Genomic DNA, 24,897 nt, shown 5'->3' with positions numbered 1-24,897 from the left:
GGTGCCGGGGTCTGCGACATTGCTGCGCTCCTCTGCCCTGCATGAAGCCAGCAGCGGGAGGAGTGATGCTATTCCGCTCCTCCGTCCCCCCGCCGCTGGCTTCATGCAGGGCAGGGCAGCGATGTCTCAGGCCCCGGCGTCTATCCCTCCCCGGCATCCGCCTCTCTAGTACAGCGGATGCCGGGTTAGTATCGGTGGCCCCTTCTCCCCCGGGGCCGGTCCCCACCGGCCCCGTACCTGTAAAGTTGCAGGCCGGCTCCTTTTAATAGTAAAAAATCTTTAAAAATATGAAATAAATAAAAGTTCTAAATCACCTCCTGTCCCTAGAATATATATATAAAAGTAAAAAATCATATGTCATAAACCACCGGGTTTTTTTTCAATAAAAGGTGATCTAAGCAATAGATATTCCCCAAAATGGTATAACTAAAAAGTACTTCTGGACCCGCAAAAAAAAAAAACACTCTATGCATCCCCGTACAGCTGCAGGGTCACCTGTCAATGTGGCCTTGCAGCTGTTGCAAAACTACAACTCCCATATATTAAATATTTTACCAGTTTTTGCTTCAAAATTTTTTTTCCCTATTTTCCTCCTCTAAAACCTAAGTGCGTCTTATAGTCCAGTGCGTCTTATAGTCCAGTGCGTCTTATAGTCCGAAAAATACGGTAGTTCACTGACAAAAGAGTAAAATTGGTTTACAGTTACACAACTATCTATTGTCGGGCTTCAGTGATGAAAGCTCCTGTATAGTAAGCAATAATGACAATCTTACTATGAGGCAGTTTTCCCCTGACCAATATTGCTGCTCAGTAAGGCTGCTTGCACACTACAGTAACACTACAGTCTACGGGCCGTGGATTCTACATCTCCATAGACTTCTATGGAGCCTGCAAAATTCACAGCTTTGTGCACAAAGAAATCTATGCAACCGCCAAATCCATGGCCTGGAGGCCCATGAAAAATACTGCAGTGCGCAAGCAGCCACTAAGGATACCAGACATTTTTTGTCAGTGCATGCGTGTATGTGTGTGATCCATGTGTATGTATGCGTGTATGCATGCACGTGTATATGGTCCGTGTACGGTTATGGCCAAAAGTTTTGAGAATGACACAAATCTTATATTTTCACATGATTTGCTGCCCTCTGGTTTTTATGTGTGTTTGTCAGATGTTTTTATCACATACATAAATATAATTGCAATCATATTATGAGTAACAAAAGCTTATATTGACAGTTAGAATGAGTTAATGCAGCAAGTCAATATTTGCAGTGTTGCCCCTTCTTCTTCAGGACCTCTGCAATTCTCCCTGGCATGCTCTCAATCAACTTCTGGACCAAATCCTGACTGATAGCAGTCCATTCTTGCACAATCAATGCTTGCATTTTGTCAGAATTTGTAGGTTTTTGTTTGTCCACCCGTCTCTTGATGATTGACCACAAGTTCTCAATGGGATTAAGATCTGGGGAATCTCCAGGCCATGGACCCAAAATCTCTATGTTTTGTTCCCTGAGCCATTTAGTTATCACCTTTGCTTTATGGCAAGGTGCTCCATCATGCTGGAAAAGGCATTGTTGATCGCCAAACTGCTCTTGGACGGTTGGGAGAAGTTGATCTTGGAGGACATTCTGGTACCATTCTTTATTCATGGCTGTGTTTTTAGGCAAGACTGTGAGAGAGCCAATTCCCTTGGCTGAGAAGCAACCCCACACATGAATGGTTTCAGGATGCTTTACAGTTGGCATGAGACAAGACTGGTGGTAGCGCTCGCCTCGTCTTCTCCGAATAAGCTGTTTTCCAGATGTCCCAAACAATCGAAAAGGGGATTCATCAGAGAAAATGACTTTACCCCGGTCCTCAGCAGTCCACTCCCTGTACCTTTTTCAGAATATCAGTCTGTCCCTGATGTTTTTTCTGGAGAGAAGTGGCTTCTTTGCTGCCCTCCTTGAGACCAGGCCTTGCTCCAAGAGTCTTCACCTCACAGTGCGTGCAGATGCACTCACACCTGCCTGCTGCCATTCCTGAGCAAGCTCTGCACTGCTGGTAGCCCGATCCCGCAGCTGAAACACTTTTAAGAGACGTCCTGGCGCTTGCTATTCTTTCTTGGGCACCCTGGAGCCTTTTGCCAACAATGGAACCTCTCTCCTTGAAGTTCTTGATGATGCGATAGATTGTTGACTGAGGTGCAATCTTTCTAGCTGCGATACTCTTCCCTGTTAGGCCATTTTTGTGCAGTGCAATGATGACTGCATGTGTTTCTTTAGAGATAACCATGGTTAACAGAAGAGAAACAATGATGCCAAGCACCAGCCTCCTTTTAAAGTGTCCAGTGGTGTCATTCCTACTTAATCATGACAGATTGATCTCCAGCCCTGTCCTCATCAACACCCACACCTGTGTTAATGGAGCAATCACTGAAACAATTTTAGCTGGTCCTTTTAAGGCAGGGCTGCAATGATGTTGAAATGTGTTTTGGGGGATAAAGTTCATTTTCTAGGCAAATATTGACTTTGCAAGTAATTGCTGTTAAGCTGATCACTCTTTATAACATTCTGGAGTATATGAAAATTGCCATTAGAAAAACTGAAGCAGTAGACTTTGTAAAAATTAATATTTGTATCATTCTCAAAACTTTTGGCCATGACTGTATATTTATGCATGTGTTTGCGTGTGATCCATGTGTATATATGCGTGTGTGCATGCACGTGTGTGGCCCGTGTATATGTATGCCTGTGTGTGTACGTGCGTGTGTGTATTTGTGTGTGTGTGCACACGTGTGAGCCATGTGCATGTATGCGTGCACAGAGCATATGTCCATGAGTGCAGTAGTTGTGTGTGAGTACGCATGTGCTCTGTTCGTCCGTGTGTCTAGTGTGCATCCATCTGAGTGTGTTTGCATGCATATGTGGTCCGTGCATGTGCATGTGGTATTTGTGGGGTGGTGTTTGTGTTTTGTGTGTCTAGAGTGCTCTGGTGTTTGTGTGGTGTGTTGTAGCATTTGTGTGGTGTTGTGCTTGCGGGTTGGTGTATGTGTGCTGTCTGTGTGATGTTTATATGGTGTATGTGAAATGTTTGTGTGTTGTGTGTGTTGGTGCAGTCCCTTTAGCAGCGACTCTTTGGCGCCGTCGCTATAATCCGTCCCTGTCAGTCACAACTGTTGTTTTCCCCTCAGCGCTTTCACTTTCACTTTTCCCCATTATATGTATAGGGCCTAACTTGGGGGACCCAATCTCACATCTAGCGAGATGTAACATGCGCAGTATTCTTCTCCTGGGAGTGGAGAGGGGGCGTGCCAAATTTCAGCCAAATCGGGCGAGAACTGTGGATTTGTATAGAGCGGGCTACTACAGAATTTGAGTTTTATATATATATATATATATATATATATATATATATATATATATATATATATATATATATATAGTTCTTTCTTACATTCCCGGGTTTCTGTATTTATTACTATTTGGTTGTTTTCACAGGACCAGTGAGACTTTCTGGTGGAGACAATGAATGTGAAGGAATATTGGAAGTGAACTATGAAGGAGAATGGAGAAGAGTGGCTTATTATTATACATACATAAGAGACATTGCTCCTGTGGTCTGTAGACAGCTGGGATGTAACACCACAAATGTACAACATTATGTGACCACAGAAGAGAGATCTGAGAATGATTTAAATGATATTTTGCTTGTAGATTGTAATGGAGAAGAATCATCTATGTCACAATGTAGAAATGGTCTAAACAATAATATATTTGATACCAGACATCTGCTCGGAGTGACATGTTCAGGTAAGAGAAATGTCTCTGTGCTTCATTATTCCTCTCCACACATCACACACTTGACTGGGATATTCCTACGTCCTTCTAGATAAACAAATTATAAACCTCACACCCCTTTTCTGGCAAGAGGGGATAGTTACCGGGGAAGTAACAGGGAATGAGAGGGGGGAGAGGGAATATATATAACACCCAGAGAGGGTCATGGCATGGTCACCACCCGTAGACCTGGCCATGAACTGTAAACAGCACTAACAAGGGGTTAACCCTTGCAGTGCTGCAGAGCTGGGCACCTGCAGGACTCAGCAATCCTAGTCATGCTGGGCCTGCGCCCATTTCTTTTAGCTATGGCCCTCACTGGACTGGATCCAGTACATTCAGTCAGTACACACAGTGCAGAGCACAATTACAAAGACCATATATTACCACCATATCATTTCTACACAGATGCTCTGTTGTCCTCTGTAGTCATGCATCACACAGTAATAATGCCGCCTTTTGTACTCAGTAGAATAATAATGACCAAACTCCTTATATCACAATAAAATGTAATAGTATAATTCAAATATTGTATTAGGCTCATCTTTTTGCCCGTACACAGTAATAATGCCCACCATTACGCCCCGTTATCCCTCTCTGCCCACTACAAAGCAATAATGCAATGTGGGGGCAAAAAGTGGATTATTACTGGTTTAGGGAAAACAAAGAGGATGTTGTTGTTATTATTAATTATTATTATTAATAAAGGGGTATTCCCACGTCACATACTTACCGGTCTTCATTGCTGTAAAATCTTCTCTCTTCCTGCTTTGTTGCGTCATTGGTGGGCGGGGTTACATATGCAAAGCCAAGCGGCGAGATGCCGCTGGCCCTGCGTGCACGCTCATAGATGGTGAGACCAGTCTAGCCTTCACAATGCGAATACAGACCCAGCATCCACTGTAATAGAGAGGCGGATGCTATTCCGCTCATCCACCCCCCCTCCCCTCCGGAATAGCAGCATCGATCCTGCTGCTGCTGGCTTCATGCAGGGCAGGAGCATAGCGATGTTGCAGGCATATGTGCCGGTGTCTAACCCTCCATGGCATCTGCTTCTTTATTACAGCGGATGCCGGGTCTGTATTGGCGGCCCTTTCCCCCCAAAGGGTAAACTACCCCCCCCCCCCAGGCTCGCTCCCGTGCACTTAGCCCCTCCTCCCTCCCCCCTCAGAGCAGCAAATACATCACTTGACTTATGAGCAGATAAGTCAAGGGATGTGTCAAAAAAAAAGATGAATAAAGTAAGATAGTGGACAAACAAAGCAGATTTGCTGAAGCAGTGTATTTAGGAAAAATCTTACATCCAGATTAATAAGCAGTATAGATAGGATCCTTGTGATGGGACAACCCCTTTAATAATAATAATAATAATAATAATAATAATAATAATAATAATAATTAATAGTATTATTATTATTATTATTATTATTACTTCCTTTTAAATAATAGTTCCATCCTATTTTTGTATCCACATAATAATATTGCCCCATTTTGTGACACCTAATAGGTGATACTGTCTCCTCATAGATTATAGAAGTAACATAAAGTGTCGCTTATCAGCTATAGTGTCATTTTGTTATAATGCCCCCTTATTATTTCTAGGTTCCCCTTATTATAGTGCATCTTTATTAGTTATCCCTTATTATAATGCCCTCTTACTATTTATCCCTTATGATAGTGCCCCCTTATTGCCCCCCTTATTATAATGCCCTCTTACTAGTTATCCCTTATTATAGTGCCCCCTTATTGCCCCCCTTATTATAATGCCCTCTTACTAGTTCCCCCTTATTATAGTGCCCCCTTATTAGTTAGCATGCCCCCTCATAAGCTACAGTACCCCTTTTTAGCTTTAATTCCCCTCTGTTCTTTAGAAAATAGCAAAAAATGTTTAAATTTGCCTAATCTCACCCTGTAACAATTGCAGCTACTGAAGTCTACCCTGCTCCAGAAGAGGTCCGGCATAGGCTGCTTAATGCAGTGACATCATTGTGTGGCCTGTGCCAAGACTTTGGCGTTATATGCACATTATTCTGTGGCTTACAGTATAGCAGAACATGAATATTTCTCTATGGTCTGTCATCAATAACAGATTGCAACTGTATCAAAGTCCTGTGAGAAACGCATGGTACCCCAGATCGAAGCAGGCGTAAAACCAGGTCCACACATTATCCCTCCAATATAACGCCCTTGAATCACAAAGGGATAAATCCGGCCTCACCATGTCAAAAGTGCAGCTTTACCTGTTACATCCCCACCAATCCAGATCCAAAACTGTATAATAATTGTTTATCGGTGCCCACAGTGGGACATAATACTGTGTGCAGGGGCCACTATGGGGGATAATACTATGTGGAGGGGCCACTATGGGGCATAATACTGTGTGCAGGGGCCACTATAGGGGAAATTACTGTGTGCAGGGGCCACTATGGGGGATAATACTGTGTGCAGGGGCCACTATGGGGGATAATACTGTGTGCAGGGGCCACTATGGGGGATAATACTGTGTGCAGGGGCCACTATGGGACATAATACTGTGTGCAGGGGCCACTAAGGGACATAATACTGTGTGCAGGGGCCACTATGGGGGATAATACTGTGTGCAGGGGCCACTATGGGACATAATACTGTGTGCAGGGGCCACTAGGGGGATAATACTGTGTGAAGGGGCCACTAAGGGGCATAATACTGTGTGCAGGGGCCACTATGAGGGATAATACTGTGTGCAGGGGCCACTATGGGACATAATACTGTGTGCAGGGGCCACTATGGGGCATAATACTATGTGCAGGGGCCACTAAGGGACATAATACTGTGTGCAGGGGCCACTATGGGGCATAATACTATGTGCAGGGGCCACTAAGGGACATAATACTGTGTGCAGGGGCCACTATGGAACATAATACTGTGTGCAGGGGCCACTAAGGGACATAATACTGTGTGCAGGGGCCACTATGGGGCATAATACTATGTGCAGGGGCCACTAAGGGACATAATACTGTGTGCAGGGGCCACTATGGAACATAATACTGTGTGCAGGGGCCACTATGGAACATAATACTGTGTGCAGGGGCCACTATGGGGGATAATACAGTGTGAAGGGGTGACTAAGGGACATAATACTGTGTGCAGGGGCCACTATGGGGCATAATACTATGTGCAGGGGCCACTAAGGGACATAATACTGTGTGCAGGGGCCACTATTGGGGATAATACTGTGTGAAGGGGCCACTATGGGACATAATAGAACGCGCAGGAATGCGTAGGAGGGGGTCGGTCGAGGTCTTCGGTGTCGGTGTTGGTCGGGGGGGCCCCATGTCAAAAGTTCGCCACGGGGCCCCGCCATTCCTAGTTACGCCACTGACTAGGTTGGTATGACTGGTGAGACAACTGAACTAAAGGAATGTTGGATGACATAGAGGATCTCTTCTTATGCCTATCAATATAGTGTAGAGTGTAGATAGTCAGGTGGGGGTGTAGTGATGGGAATTTGTGTTTCCATTATCAAATGGCTTACCCCCATGCATTACCATGCCACGTCTCTGTTGTACCCATAGACTTTTTACCGTTCGTCAAATAAATAAAAATAAATAAATAATTTCTTAGTCAACCTACATACAGTCATGAGAAAAACGAATTACACCCGCTTTGAATTCTGTTCTTTTATGCATCCTTTATGTTTCTTTCATGTAGTTTGCATCTTTGCACTTACCTCTGTTATTGTCCTGGGGTCCTGTCAGTACAAATGAGTTGGACAACCCCTTTAATTAGAGGGCACATAGGGGGCATTGTTAATAACAGGGCACACAGCAATATGTGCTGAATTCATACATTACTACTGAGCCACCAAACTGCCCAAAACTAAAGGACATTTTGCCACATTTCTATACATTGTACTGTGTCACTCTATTGAAGGGCAGATGATAAGTCTTTGCTTTCTGGGGTCAAGATATCACCACCACCGAGGTCACTGGTTTTATCCTCTCCACATATCCTATACATGGTAGTAACAAATAATGAAGGTCACATATTATGTGCTTATAATTAGTTTTAGTTCATGATGGAATGTTGATTTATTAGTAAAGAGAATAGTAATATATACAATACAGTCCTATGAAAAAGTTTGGGCACCCCTATTAATCTTAATCATTTTTAGTTCTAAATATTTTGGTGTTTGCAACAGCCATTTCAGTTTGATATATCTAATAACTGATGGACACAGTAATATTTCAGGATTGAAATGAGGTTTATTGTACTAACAGAAAATGCGCAATATGCATTAAACCAAAATTTGACCGGTGCAAAAATATGGGCACCTCAACAGAAAAGTGACATTAATATTTAGTAGATCCTCCTTTTGCAAAGATAACAGCCTCTAGTCGCTTCCTGTAGCTTTTAATCAGTTCCTGGATCCTGGATGAAGGTATTTTGGACCATTTCTTTCTACAAAACAATTCAAGTTCAGTTAAGTTTGATGGTCGCCGAACATGGACAGCCCGCTCTCAAATGATCTGAAAACAAAGATTGTTCAACATAGTTGTTCAGGGGAAGGATACAAAACGTTGTCTCAGAGATTTAACCTGTCAGTTTCCACTGTGAGGAACATAGTAAGGAAATGGAAGACCACAGGGACAGTTCTTGTTAAGCCCAGAAGTGGCAGGCCAAGAAAAATATCAGAAAGGCAGAGAAGAAGAATGGTGAGAACAGTCAAGGACAATCCACAGACCACCTCCAAAGAGCTGCAGCATCATCTTGCTGCAGATGGTGTCACTGTGCATCGGTCAACTATACAGCGCACTTTGCACAAATAGAAGCTGTATGGGAGAGTGATGAGAAAGAAGCCGTTTCTGCACGTATGCCACAAATAGAGTTGCCTGAGGTATGAAAAAGCACATTTGGACAAGGCAGCTTCATTTTGGAAACAAAAATTGAGTTGTTTGGTTATAAAAAAAAGGCGTTATGCATGGCGTCCAAAAAGAAGCAGCATTCCAAGAAAAACACTTGCTACCCACTGTAAAATTTGGTGGAGGTTCCATCATGCTTTGGGGCTGTGTGGCCAATGCCGGCATCGGGAATCTTGTTAAAGTTGAGAGTCGCATGGATTCCACTCAGTATCAGCAGATTCTTGAGAATAATGTTCAAGAATCAGTGACGAAGTTGAAGTTACGCCGGGGATGGATATTTCAGCAAGACAATGATCCAAAACACCGCTCCAAATCCTCAGGCATTCATGCAGAGGAACAATTACAATGTTCTGGAATGGCCATCCCAGTCCCCAGACCTGAATATCATTGAACATCTGTGGGATGATTTGAAGCGGGCTGTCCATGCTCGGCGACCATCTAACTTAACTGAACTTGAATTGTTTGTCCAAAATACCTTTATCCAGGATCCAGGAACTGATTAAAAGCTACAGGAAGCGACTAGAGGCTGTTATCTTTGCAAAAGGAGGATCTACTAAATATTAATGTCACTTTTCTGTTGAGGTGCCCATACTTTTGCACCGGTCAAATTTTGGTTTAATGCATATTGCACATTTTCTGTTAGTACAATAAACCTCATTTCAATCCTGAAATATTACTGTGTCCATCAGTTATTAGATATATCAAACTGAAATGGCTGCTGCAAACACCAAAATATTTAGAACTAAAAATGATTAAGATTAATAGGGGTGCCCAAACTTTTTCATAGGACTGTATGTAAATGAGGCCTTGACAATCCTAGCCAGGTCTAGTAGATAGTTTCATCTTGGTTTTTGTCACCTGGTCTATACAATCTGATTGTACAATGATGATAGTCATGTAACAAATGAAAATCTGTCCAGCACTCATGATATAACTAGGTAGATATGAGTCTGGCCATACATGTCATCTAAGATTTTGTCCCCCCTTAGATATGATTTACATGTTTACAATGGTAGGAATTTCCTTGGTAGGATTTGCTACTTCTTTGTACTTTAATGTTACCTTTTGTTTGTAGATCCTTTCCAGGCTACTCCCATTGCCACATACTTCTGTTCTCACAGTTATGGCGATGTATCAACCTTGGGTTCCCCCTCCCTCCTCTTGGTCTATAGGTTCTTATGTGCAATCTTGTACTGTTGTGGTCGTAATCGACTATATCTTGGATCAATCAGTCAGTCCAAATTAAATGAGCATGTTTGTGCACAATTGCTAATAATGACACAGACACTAAGTTCCGTTTCAATGCCAGCTAGATGCTCTTCTCTCTCAGCCCTTCCAAGCAGCATTGATGAATTTTATTGAAAAGCTCACACACTTATACAACAAAGGAAAGGAGGGGTTAATACAGGAGTTTGGCTGACATTCCTGAGCTGCTGTCCATCTCCCATTGGCTCCAAACTTCAATGTCCAGCCAGACACCTCCTTGCTGTAACCTGAAGACTTCTGCCAGGAGGCATGAAAGACAGGACATAAGCTCCATCTTGGATTCCAGACTCCTTTGTTCAATACTATAGGCACTTAGTAGCAAGGAAAAATTAGTATTTCTAATACACAACATACAATATAAAAGCATAAGAATATTGATTCATGTTCTCAGACTTGACAGTACTTCTCGTGCTGTACTTTTCACTGTTATTTGACTGAATGTTATGGCAATATAATTTTTAGAGATGAGCGAACACCGTTCAATCGAATACATATTCGATCGAATATCAGGACGTTCAAGGTGTTCGATTACAATCGAATACCACGAGGCAAACGCAGTAAAAATTTGTATCCCCTCCCACCTTCCCTGGCACTTTTTTTGTACCAATAACTGTGCAGGGGAGATGGGACAGGAACTACGACAACTGAGGTATCGAAAAAAAAAAATCGGAAAAAGTAATTGGCTGGCTAATTCAGGTGACCTCCAATTTAGACGAATGGTGGATTTAACATTCAATTAATTTGGGACTGTGAACTATGTGACTGTGAGACAGGGACAGATCTACAGGCAGGGTTAGCTAGAGATTACCTTTATTTAGGTGGGAATGTTACTCACCCAGCTCTTTGGGGCTCTATCTGGTCGGTATCCCTGTCAGCTTGCGATATGCACGAGCTGACTTTTTCCCATAGGAATGCATTGACCAGTGTTGATTGACCAGTGTACAGCATTCAGCCAATCAATGCTGGTTCTGCTGGAGGAGGCGGAGTCTAAGATCCGTCCACAACAGTTTCTCAGATGTAGCAGTGCTGACACAGCTCTGTTACATGGAGAAGCAGCAGAGCTCAGCACACACAGAGATGCAGCAGAGCTGAGTGTGCAGCATGGTTCAGCGCACACTCAGCACTGCTACATCAGATGCAGCAGAGCTAAGTGTGCAGCAGGGTTCAATGCACTTTCAGCACTACTACATCAGATGCAGCAGAGCTGAGTGTGCAGCAGGGTTCAATGCACACTCAGCACTGCTACATCATAGCTGAGTGTGCATAAGGTTCAGCTGAACCCTGCTGCGCACTCAGCTCTGCTGCATCGGACTGCTACATCGGACACTGCTACACTGCTACATCGGCAAGTACTGCTACATCGGGCAATGCGCTCAGCTCAACTACTCCAGAGAAGCAGCCAAACAGTGCGCATGGCCAGCACTGCTACATCAGAGATTAGCACACTCTCCGATGTAGCAGTGCCAGCACTGCTACATCTCGGCATAGGAATGCATTGACCAGCGATGATTGGCCAAATGCTATAGCATTCGGCCAATCAACGCTGTTTCTGTCGGTGGAGGCGGAGTCTAAGAGTGGTCCACAGCAGTCTCCATTCTGTTCCGATCTTAGACTCTGCCTCCTCACAGGCGAGCCTCCAGCAGAACCAGCGTTGATTGGCCAAATGCTATAGCATTCGGTCAATGCATTCCTATGCCGAGATGTAGCAGTGCTGGCACTGCTACACCAGAGATGAAGCAGAGCTGAGTGTGCGCTGAACCCTACTGCACACTCAGCTCTGCTGCATCGGACTTCTACATCGGACACTGCTACATCGGCCAGCACTGCTACATCGGGCCGTGCGCTCAGCTCGGCTACTTTGGAGTAGCTGAGCTCAGCAAACAACCAGAACTGCTTCATCTCTGATGTAGAAGTGCTGTGCTGGGTGTGTGCTCTGCTCGGCTGCATCTCCAGAGTAGCCGAGCTGAGTGCACGGCAAATGTAGCAGTGCTGGATGATGTAGCATTGTAGCAGTGTCCGATGTAACAGTCCGATGCAGCAGAGCTGAGTGTACAGCATAGTTCAGTGCACACTCAGCTCTGCTTCATCTCCGATGTAGCAGTGCCAGCACTGCTACACCTTGGCATAGGAATGCATTGACCAGCCTCCAGTTCTGCCAGTGGAGGCAGAGTCTAGGAGCGGTCCACAGCAGTCTCCATTCTTGTCCGATCTTAGACTCTGCCTCCTCACAGACGAGCCTCCGGCGGAACCAGCATTGATTGGCTGAAGGCCGTACTCTGGTACGCTGGTCAATGCATTCCTATGGGAAAAAGTCAGCTCGCGCATATCGCAAGGTGACAGGGATCCCGACATAATACAGTGACTTGGGCATGTTAGATGCCCCCAGACATGCTTCCCCTGCTGTCCTAGTTGTATTCCAGGGTGTTGGCATCATTTCCTGGGGTGTCATAATGGACTTGGTGACACTCCTGAGTCGAATGGTGGGATCCCCTGAAACAAAGCATTTTTCCCCATAGACTATAATGGGGTTCGATATTCGTTCGAATAGTCAAATATTGAGCGGCTATTTGAAACGTTTGCTCATCTCTAATCATTTTCATTTGTGTTGTAATTCAATAAAATAGACATTGCAAAGAAAAAAAGTGTTACCCCCTGGTAGTGCCTGCAGCGCCCCTATCTCACTAGCAGTAAAGAGTGAGTCCCCCATTCTACGCCTTACTGTTCTAGCATAACAGCAGACAATCTCTACAGTCAACAGCAGTTACAGGAGCCCCCTACTCTCCTAGAGGCATAGCAGACTCTCTCCAAGTTGTAGATAGGAAAAGAGAAGGACGTGTACTGTATCATATAGCCATCAATACATCTTAGTAATGAAATCTTAATCTTAGTAGGAATAAAGATGATAAAATGATAGGAATTCACCAGGAGGAAGAACAAACAAGACAAATCCTTCTATATTTTTAAATAGAGATTGTGAGTACCCATATAGGGATCGCAATGTACTTTTTTTTTTTTTTTTTTTGTAGAATGGAAGGAAATCCACACAAACACGAGGAGAACATACAAAGTCCTTGCAGATGTTGTTCCTGGTGGGATTCGAACACAGGACTCCAGCGCTGCAGTGCTAACGACTGAGCCACCGTGTTGCCCTCAAACAAGACAAATCCTTGTGTCACTAACTAAGTAGATTATAGGAAATCTTAATATAGCTCCTGATAAGGGATGACTCCTATCACTGATACTCTATATATGACAGAGGGCTCATATTTATCTGCAAGTCTTTATTGACTTGATATTTTAAGAGATTTATATCCATTATGTGTAATCTATAAAGATTCCTGTACAGTAATGTGAATTGTGATTTATCCTCAGGCCACAGGGAATACAGACTAGTCGATGGTCCAAGTGCTTGCTCAGGACATTTAGAAGCTGTTCATGGTGACACTTGGGGATCTGTTTGTGAGATTGACTCAGAGCTTAGAGCGGCCAATGTACTATGTAAGGAACTTCAATGTGGAGAAGCAGTGCCATCATTACTGACCTATACAAGAGGACCTGGACCAATATGGACAGAGAAGATCCAGTGTGTTGGTAATGAGTCCAGACTATATGACTGTATAAGAACACCTGGAGGAGAAGGAAACTGCACCAAACTAAGTCCTCCATCTATCCACTGCAAAGGTGCGTAATATACAGTACAGACCAAAAGTTTGGACACACCTTCTCATTCAAAGAGTTTTCTCTATTTTCATGACTATGAAAATTGTAGATTATTCACACTGAAAGCATCAAAACTATGAATTAGCACATGTGGAATTATATACTTAACATAAAAGTGTGAAACAACTGAAAATATATCTTATATTCTAGGTTCTTCAAAGTAGCCACCTTTTGCTTTGATTCCTGATTTGCACACTCTTGGCATTCTCTTCATGAGCTTTAAGAGGTAGTCACCGGAAATGGTTTTCACTTCACAGGTGTGCCCTGTCAGGTTTAATAAGTGGGATTTCTTACCTTATAAATGGGGTTGGGACCATCAGTTGTGTTGTGCAGAAGTCAGGTGCATACACAAATTTGACATCTTTGGTTCCAACCACCGTGTCTGTGTGCGACACAGAAAAGGTGAATGGATGGACTCTACATGCCTGGTACCCACCGTGAAGCACGGAGGAGGAGGTGTGATGGTTTGGGGGTGCTTTGCTGGTGACACTGTTGGGTATTTATTCAAAATTGAAGGCATACTGAACCAGCATGGCTACCATAGCATCTTGCAGCGGCATGCTATTCTATCCGGTTTACGTTTAGTTGGACCATCATTTATTTTTCAACAGGACAATGACCCCAAACACTTCTCCAGGCTGTGTAAGGGCTATTTGACCAAGAAGGAGAGTGATGGGGTGCTACGCCAGATGACCTGGCCTCCACATTGTAAGACCATTTCCGGTGACTACCTCTTGAAGCTCATCAAGAGAATTCCAAAAGTGTGCAAAGCAGTAATCAAAGCAAAAGGTGGCTACTTTGAAGAACCGAGAATATAAAACAGATTTTCAGTTGTTTCACACTTCTTTGTTAAGTATATAATTCCACATGTGATAATTCATAGTTTTGATGCCTTCAGTGTGAATCTACAATTACATAGTCATAAAAATACAGAAAACTCTTTGAATGAGAAGGTGAGGCCAAACTTTTGGTCTGTACCGTATTTCATGTTATGATGTTATTCTGAATCATGTTGTAAATGTATCATCAGAAAATGACTATTTATTTATTATTGAAATTGTGTTTTTTTAAGAACAAATACTCGAAAAAAAGATCAAAACAATAGCATAGCGATTAGAGATGAGAGAACAGTAAAATATTCGATGTTCGTTTCAAATGGTCTGTCAATATTCGACTATTCGAACTAATATCGAACCCCATTATAGTCTATGGGAGAAAATGCTTCATTTCAGGGGATCCCACCATTCGACTCAGGAGAGTCACCAAGTCCACTATCGCACCTCAGCAAATGATGCCAACACCCTGGAGTGCAACTGGGACAGCAGGGGAAGCATGTCTGGGGGCATCTAACACACCAAAGTCCCTCTATTACCCCACTATCACAGCCTAACAACTACACACTTTCCACATTCCCAAAAACCTCTATCAAAGTGGGAAAATACCTGGAAACCTTCTTTACTCCCCAAATGGATGGACACAAACCCCAATTTAAGCTCAACAAACATTAACAAACAACCCTTTAAATCACGTTCCCCATGACAACCACAGATGGAATAGGCAATGGGAAATCCAACAGTACCCACCCTGAACTGTCATTGTGGATGTGTGAGATGTGATAAGACCTTCCAAAATTCACTTTTATGGCCCTTAACGTGAGCCCTTCCAAATTAAGTTACAGGCCCTTAAACTGAGCTACCAGCAGAGATTGAGACCTTTCAGGTTCAGCCTTGCACCAGCAGAGATTTTTTGGTTCTTTGGGTGAGTTGAGCCTTTAACATAAGATAAGATAAGATAATCCTTTAATAGTCCCACAATGGGGAAATGTCAGTGATACAGTTTCATAGATGGTACAGTAGTAAATAACAAGAGAGAAAACACATACAAGCTCATGGCAGATAGAGAAATCCTAGGAATCATAGCAACTAAAAAAGAAAGAAACACAGACACACTGCAGGATCATTTAGTTCTCTGTGTGAAGTGATGTTAATAATAATACAGCCGAATGTGGTTGGAGGACACGAGGAGGGGGGGGGGGGGGGGTCACAGCATGTAGATATAACAGGCAAAAAAACCGTTTTTTTTTTTTGCAGAGGTGGGGGACATATGCAGCTATCATGATAACATGTGGCAGTTCCTTTGGTAGGTAATGAGATATGCTCACAGCTGATAGTTCGGTATCTTGCATCAGCACTATTGTCCATTAACCACAAAAAAGAAAAAAAAAATGCCCCAAATGTCCTTCATCACAAGCCCTCCTCCTCCTTTTTTCTTACCACTGTGTTCTACTGCCCAGAGAAGTCTGAAGCCATCCAGGTAGACAGGGTGCTGCTCTCTTGCCAAGCTTCCATAAACACATGGGGTAGGTGCAGCGCTGCACATCCCATGAGGCGACCTGAAGCGAGCGCTTCAGGCGGCACTATGTCAGGACCCCAGGGAGGGCGGCATTTTTGATTACCTAAGCCAGTCCAGGACAAGCTGTCCTGGACTGGCTTAGCACCGAGCGGTGGTTTGGGGAGGCCACTGGAGCAGCGATGCTCCAGCAGCCTCCCCTCACGCTCAGGCAGAGAGCAAGTCCTCTCAGTGCCTGCTCTCTGCCTGCGAATGGCGCTAAGCCCCACCCCCTTTGCTCCACCACGCCCCCTTTGCGCCGCCACGCCCCTTCGCTCCGCCCCCTCATGGGGGGGGGCGGCTTTCCGTAGTTTGCCTCGGGCGGCGAAAGGGATAGGTTCACCCCTGTATATGCGTGCACATATTTATGCGCGCACATATTTATGCGCCCTACCCTGTATATGCCCACACATATTTATGCGCACACATATTTATGCGAGCACATATTTATGCGTGCACAAATTTATGCGCCCTACCCTGTATATGCGTGCACATATTTATGCGCGCACATATTTATGCGCCCTACCCTGTATATGCGCACACATATTTATGCGCGCACATATTTATGCGAGCACATATTTATGCGTGCACAAATGTATGCGCCCTACCCTGTATATGCGCGCACATATTTATGCGCGCACATATTTATGCGCCCTACCCTGTATATGCGCGTACATATTTATGCACGCACATATTTATGCGCCCTACCCTGTATATGCGCACACATATTTATGCGCGCACATATTTATGTGAGCACATATTTATGCGTGCACAAATTTATGCGCCCTACCCTGTATATGCGCGCACATATTTATACGCGCACATATTTATGCACCCTACCCTGTATATGCGCTCACATATTTTTTTGTGCCCTACCCTGTATATGCGCCCTACCCTGTATATGCGCGCACTTATTTATGCGCGCACATATTTATGCGCGCACATATTTATGCGCCCTACCCTGTATATGCGCGCACATATTTATTATGCTTACATATATATGCGCGCACATATATATGCACTCTACCCTGTATATACGCCCTACCCTGTATATGTATGCACATATTTATGCGCGCACATATTTATGCGCCCTACCCTGTATATGCACGCACATATTTAGCGAGCACATATTTATGCGTGCACAAATTTATGCGCCCTACCCTGTATATGCGCGCACATATTTATGAGCGCACATATTTATGCACCCTACCCTGTATATGCGCTCACATATTTTTTTGTGCCCTACCCTGTATATGCGCCCTACCCTGTATATGCGCGCACTTATTTATGCGCGCACATATTTATGCGCGCACATATTTATGCGCCCTACCCTGTATATGCGCGCACATATTTATTATGCTTACATATATATGCGCGCACATATATATGCACTCTACCCTGTATATACGCCCTACCCTGTATATGTGTGCACATATTTATGCGCTCACATATTTATGCGCCCTACCCTGTATATGCACACACATATTTATGCACGCACATATTTATGCGCCCTACCCTGTATATGCGCGCACATATTTATGCGTGCACATATTTTTGTGCGTACATATTTATGTGCGCACTTATTTATGCGCGCACATATATATCCGCCCTACCCTGTATATGCGCCCTACCCTGTATATCTGTATATGCGCGCACATATTTATGCGTGCACATATATATGCGCGCACATATTTATGCGCACTACCCTGTATATGCGTGCACATGTTTATGCACGCACATATTTATGTACGCACATATTTATGCACCCTACCCTGTATATGCGCACACATATTTATGCACGCACATATTTATGCGAGCACATATTTATGCGTGCACAAATTTATGCGCCCTACCCTGTATATGCGCGCAAATATTTATGCACGCACATATTTTTGTGCGTACATATTTATGCGCGCATATATTTATGCACCCTATCCTGTATATGCGCTCACATATTTATGCGCCCTACCCTGTATATGCGCCCTACCCTGTATATGCACGCACTTATTTATGCGCGCACTTATTTATGCGCGCACTTATTTATGCGCGCACTTATTTATGCACCCTACCCTGTATATGCGCGCACATATTTATTATACTTACATATATATGCGCGCACATATATATGCACTCTACCCCGTATATACGCCCTACCCTGTATATGTGTGCACATATTTATGCGCGCACATATTTATGCGCCCTACCCTGTATATGCACGCACATATTTATGCGGGCACATATTTATGCGCCCTACCCTGTATATGCACGCACACATTTATGCGCGCACATATTTTTGTGCGTACATATTTATGTGCGCACTTATTTATGTGCGCACATATATATCCGCCCTACCCTGTATATGCGCCCTACCCTGTATATCTGTATATGCGCGCACATATTTATGCGCGCACATATATATGCGCCCTACCTTGTATATGCGCGCTCATGTTTATGCACGCACATATTTACGCGCGCACATATTTATGCGCGCACATATTTAAGCGCGCACATATTTATGCATCCTACCCTGTATATGCGCTCACATATTTATGCGCCCTACCCTGTATATGCGCCCTACCCTGTATATGCGCGCACATATTTATGCGCGCACATATTTATGCGCGCACATATTTATGCGCGCACATATTTATGCGCGCACATATTTATGCGCGCACATATTTATGCGCCCTACCCTGTATATGCACGCACATGTTTATGCACGCACATATTTATGCGCCCTACCCTGTATATGCGCACACATATTTATGCGCGCACATATTTATGCGAGCACATATTTATGCGTGCACAAATTTATGCACCCTACCCTGTATATGCGCGCACATATTTATGCGCGCACATATTTTTGTGCGTACATGTTTATGTGCGCACTTATTTATGCTCGCACATATATATCCGCCCTACCCTGTATATGCGCCCTACCCTGTATATTTGTATATGCGCGCAAATATTTATGCGCCCTACCCTGTATATGCACGCACATGTTTATGCACACACATATTTATGCACGCACATGTTTATGCGCCCTACCCTGTATATGCGCACACATATTTATTATGCTTACATATATATGCGCGCACATATATATGCACTCTACCCTGTGTATACGCCCTACCCTATGTATGCGTGCACATATTTATGCGCGGACATATTTATGCGTGCACATATTTATGCGCGCACATATTTATGCACCCTACCCTGTATATGCGCGCACATATTTATTATGCTTACATATATATGCGCGCACATATATATGCACTCTACCCTGTATATACGCCCTACCCTATATATGTGTGCACATATTTATGCGCGCACATATTTATGCGCCCTAAGCTGTATATGCACGCACATATTTATGCGAGCACATATTTATGTGTGCACAAATTTATGCGCCCTACCCTGTATATGCGCGCACATATTTATGCGCGCACATATTTATGCACCCTACCCTGTATATGCGCCCTACCCTGTATATGCGCGCACTTATTTATGCGCGCACGTATTTATGCGCGCACATATTTATGCGCCCTACCCTGTATATGCGCGCACATATTTATTATGCTTACATATATATGCGCGCACATATATATGCACTCTACCCTGTATATACGCCCTACCCTGTATATGTGTGCAATTATTTATGCGCGCACATATTTATGCGCCCTACCCTGTATATGCGCACACATATTTATGCGCGCACATATTTATGCGCCCTACCCTGTATATGCGCGCACATATTTATGCGCGCACATATTTTTGTGCGTACATATTTATGTGCACACTTATTTATGCGCGCACATATATATCCGCCCTACCCTGTATATGCGCGCACATGTTTATGCACGCACATATTTATGTACGCACATATTTATGCGCCCTACCCTGTATATGCGCACACATATTTATGCGCGCACATATTTATGCACGCACATATTTATGCGAGCACATATTTATGCGTGCACAAATTTATGCGCCCTACCCTGTATATGCGCGCAAATATTTATGCACGCACATATTTTTGTGCGTACATATTCATGCGCACACATATATATGCGCCCTACCCTGTATATGCGCGCACATGTTTATGCACGCACATATTTATGCACGCACATATTTATGCACCCTACCCTGTATATGCGCACACATATTTATGCACGCACATATTTATGTGCGTGCATATTTATGTGCGCATTTATTTATGCGCGCACATATATATCCGCCCTACCCTGTATATGAGCCCTACCCTGTATATCTGTATATGCGCGCACATATTTATGCGCGCACATATTTATGCGCTCTACCCTGTATATGCACGCACATGTTTATGCACGAACATATTTATGCACGCACATATTTATGCGCCCTACCCTGTATATGCGCACACATATTTATGTGCGCACATATTTATGCGAGCACATATTTATGCGCGCACAAATTTATGCGCCCTACCCTGTATATGCGCGCAAATATTTATGCGCGCACATATTTATGCACCTTTCCCTGTATATGCGCTCACATATTTTTTTGCGCCCTACCATGTATATGCACCCTACCCTGTATATGCGCGCACTTATTTATGCGCGCACATATTTATGCGCGCATATATTTATGCGCCCTACCCTGTATATGCGCGCACATATTTATTATGCTTACATAAATATGCGTGCACATATATATGCACTCTACCCTGTATATACGCCCTACCCTGTATATGTGTGCACATATTTATGCGCGCACATATTTATGCGCCCTACCCTGTATATGCGCGCTCATATTTATGCGCGCACATATTTATGCGCCCTACCCTGTATATGCGCGCACATATTTATGCGCGCACATATATATCCGCCCTACCCTGTATATGCGCCCTACCCTGCATATCTGTATATGCGCGCACATATTTATGCGCGCACATATTTATGCGAGCACATATTTATGCGTGCACAAATTTATGCGCCCTACCCTGTATATGCGCGCACATATTTATGCGTGCACATATTTATGCACCCTATCCTGTATATGCGCTCACATATTTATGCGCCCTACCCTGTGTATGCGCTCTACCCTGTATAAGCGCGCACTTATTTATTATGCTTACATATATAAGCACGCACTTATTTATGCGCCCTACCCTGTATATGCGCGCACATATTTATTATGCTTACATATATAAGCACGCACATATTTATGCGCCCCACCCTGTATATGCGCACACATATTTATGTGCGCACATATTTATGCGAGCACATATTTATGCATGCACAAATTTATGCACCCTACCCTGTATATGCGCGCACATATTTATGCGCGCACATATTTTTGTGCGTACATATTTATGTGCGCACTTATTTATGCGCGCACATATATATCCGCCCTACCCTGTATATGCGCCCTACCCTGTATATTTGTATATGCGCGCAAATATTTATGCGCCCTACCCTGTATATGCACGCACATGTTTATGCACACACATATTTATGCACGCACATGTTTATGCGCCCTACCCTGTATATGCGCACACATATTTATTATGCTTACATATATATGCGCGCACATATATATGCACTCTACCCTGTGTATACGCCCTACCCTATGTATGCGTGCACATATTTATGCGCGCACATATTTATGCGCCCTACCCTGTATATGCGCGCACATATTTATTATGCTTACATATATATGCGCGCACATATATATGCACTCTACCCTGTATATACGCCCTACCCTATATATGTGTGCACATATTTATGCGCGCACATATTTATGCACCCTAAGCTGTATATGCACGCACATATTTGTGCGGGCACATATTTATGCGCCCTACCCTGTATATTCGCGCAAATATTTATGCGCGCACATATATATCCGCCCTACCCTAAATATGCGCCCTACCCTGTATATCTGTATATGCGCGCACATATTTATGCGTGCAAAAATTTATGCGCCCTACCCTGTATATGCGCGCACATATTTATGCGCGCACATATTTATGCGCGCACATATTTATGCGCCCTACCCTGTATATGCGCCCTACCCTGTATATGCGCGCACTTATTTATGCGCGCACTTATTTATGCGCGCACTTATTTATGCGCGCACTTATTTATGCGCGCACTTATTTATGCGCGCACTTATTTATGCACCCTACCCTGTATATGCGCGCACATATTTATTATACTTACATATATATGCGCGCACATATATATGCACTCTACCCTGTATATACGCCCTACCCTGTATATGTGTGCACATATTTATGCGCGCACATATTTATGCGCTCTACCCTGTATATGCACGCACATATTTATGCGGGCACATATTTATGCGCCCTACCCTGTATATGCACGCACACATTTATGCGCGCACATATTTTTGTGCGTACATATTTATGTGCGCACTTATTTATGTGCGCACATATATATCCGCCCTACCCTGTATATGCGCCCTACCCTGTATATCTGTATATGCGCGCACATATTTATGCGCGCACATATATATGCGCCCTACCTTGTATATGCGCGCTCATGTTTATGCACGCACATATTTATGCACGCACATATTTTTGCGCGCACATATTTATGCGCGCACATATTTATGCATCCTACCCTGTATATTCGCCCACATATTTATGCGCCCTACCCTGTATATGCGCCCTACCCTGTATATGCGCCCTACCCTGTATATGCGCGCACATATTTATGCGCGCACATATTTATGCGCGCACATATTTATGCGCGCACATATTTATGCGCGCACATATTTATGCGCGCACATATTTATGCGCGCACATATTTATGCGCCCTACCCTGTATATGCGCACACATATTTATGCGCGCACCTATTTATGCGAGCACATATTTATGCGTGCACAAATTTATGCACCCTACCATGTATATGCGCGCACATATTTATGCGCGCACATATTTTTGTGCGTACATGTTTATGTGCGCACTTATTTATGCGCGCACATATATATCCGCCCTACCCTGTATATGCGCCCTACCCTGTATATTTGTATATGCGCGCAAATATTTATGCGCCCTACCATGTATATGCATGCACATATTTATGCACACACATATTTATGCACGCACATGTTTATGCGCCCTACCCTGTATATGCGCACACATATTTATTATGCTTACATATATATGCGCGCACATATATATGCACTCTACCCTGTGTATACGCCCTACCCTATGTATGCGTGCACATATTTATGCGCGCACATATTTATGCGCGCACATATTTATGCGCCCTACCCTGTATATGCGCGCACATATTTATTATGCTTACATATATATGCGCGCACATATATATGCGCTCTACCCTGTATATACGTCCTACACTATATATGTGTGCACATATTTATGCGCGCACATATATATCCGCCCTACCCTAAATATGCGCCCTACCCTGTATATCTATATATACGCGCACATATTTATGCGCGCACATATTTATGCGCCCTACCCTGTATATGAGCGCACATGTTTATGCGCGCACATGTTTATTCACGCACATATTTATGCGCCCTACCCTGTATTTGCGCACACATATTTATGCGTGCACATATTTATGCGAGCACATGTTTATGCGTGCAAAAATTTATGCGCCCTACCCTGTATATGCGCGCACATATTTATGCGCGCACATATTTATGTGCGCACTTATTTATGCGCGCACTTATTTATGCACCCTACCCTGTATATGCGCGCACATATTTATTATGCTTACATATATATGCGCGCACATATATATGCATTCTACCCTGTATATACACCCTACCCTGTATATGTGTGCACATATTTATGCGCGCACATATTTATGCGCCCTACCCTGTATATGCACGCACATATTTATGCGGGCACATATTTATGCGCCCTACCCTGTATATGTACGCACATATTTATGCGCGCACATATTTATGCGCCCTACCCTGTATATGCACGCACATATTTATGCGCGCACATATTTTTGTGCGTACATATTTATGTGCGCACTTATTTATGTGCGCACATATATATCCGCCCTACCCTGTATATGCGCCCTACCCTGTATATCTGTATATGCACGCACATATTTATGCGCGCACATATATATGCGCCCTACCTTGTATATGCGCGCACATGTTTATGCACACACATATTTATGCACGCACATATTTATGCGCGCACATATTTATGCGCGCATATATTTATGCGCGCACATATTTATGCATCCTACCCTGTATATGCGCTCACATATTTATGCGCCCTACCCTGTATATGCGCCCTACCCTGTATATGCGCCCTACCCTGTATATGCGCGCACATATTTATGCGCGCACATATTTATGCGCGCACATATTTATGCGCGCACATATTTATGCGCGCACATATTTATGCGCGCACATATTTATGCGCGCACATATTTATGCGCGCACATATTTATGCGCGCACATATTTATGCGCGCACATATTTATGCATCCTACCCTGTATTTGCGCTCACATATTTATGCGCCCTACCCTGTATATGCGCCCTACCCTGTATATGCGCCCTACCCTGTATATGCGCGCACATATTTATGTGCGCACATATTTATGCGCCCTACCCTGTATATGCGCGCACATGTTTATGCACGCACATATTTATGCACGCACATATTTATGCGCCCTACCCTGTATATGCGCACACATATTTATGCGCGCACATATTTATGTGAGCACATATTTATGCGTGCACAAATTTATGCTCCCTACCTTGTATATGTGCGCACATATTTATGCGCCCTACCCTGTATATG

At 43.7% G+C, this 24,897-nt stretch overlaps 1 protein-coding gene across 1 annotated transcript in view; it reads left to right on the top strand.

Moving 5' to 3' along the window:
• The window catches only part of LOC142214523 (scavenger receptor cysteine-rich type 1 protein M130-like), a 170,890-nt gene that overhangs the window by 768 nt on the left and 145,225 nt on the right, over positions 1-24,897 (top strand). Inside the window, exons 2-3 of the mRNA XM_075283472.1 lie at positions 3,480-3,617; positions 3,696-3,791. Coding sequence (XP_075139573.1) covers positions 3,480-3,617; positions 3,696-3,791 — 234 coding nt within the window. The remainder of the gene's footprint in view (positions 1-3,479; positions 3,618-3,695; positions 3,792-24,897) is intronic.

This window comes from Leptodactylus fuscus, chromosome 7 (genome assembly GCF_031893055.1).
Source record: "Leptodactylus fuscus isolate aLepFus1 chromosome 7, aLepFus1.hap2, whole genome shotgun sequence".
Lineage (NCBI taxonomy): Eukaryota > Metazoa > Chordata > Amphibia > Anura > Leptodactylidae > Leptodactylus > Leptodactylus fuscus.
Note: the sequence above shows the minus strand (reverse complement) of the source record. Positions and strands in the feature narration are given on the sequence as shown.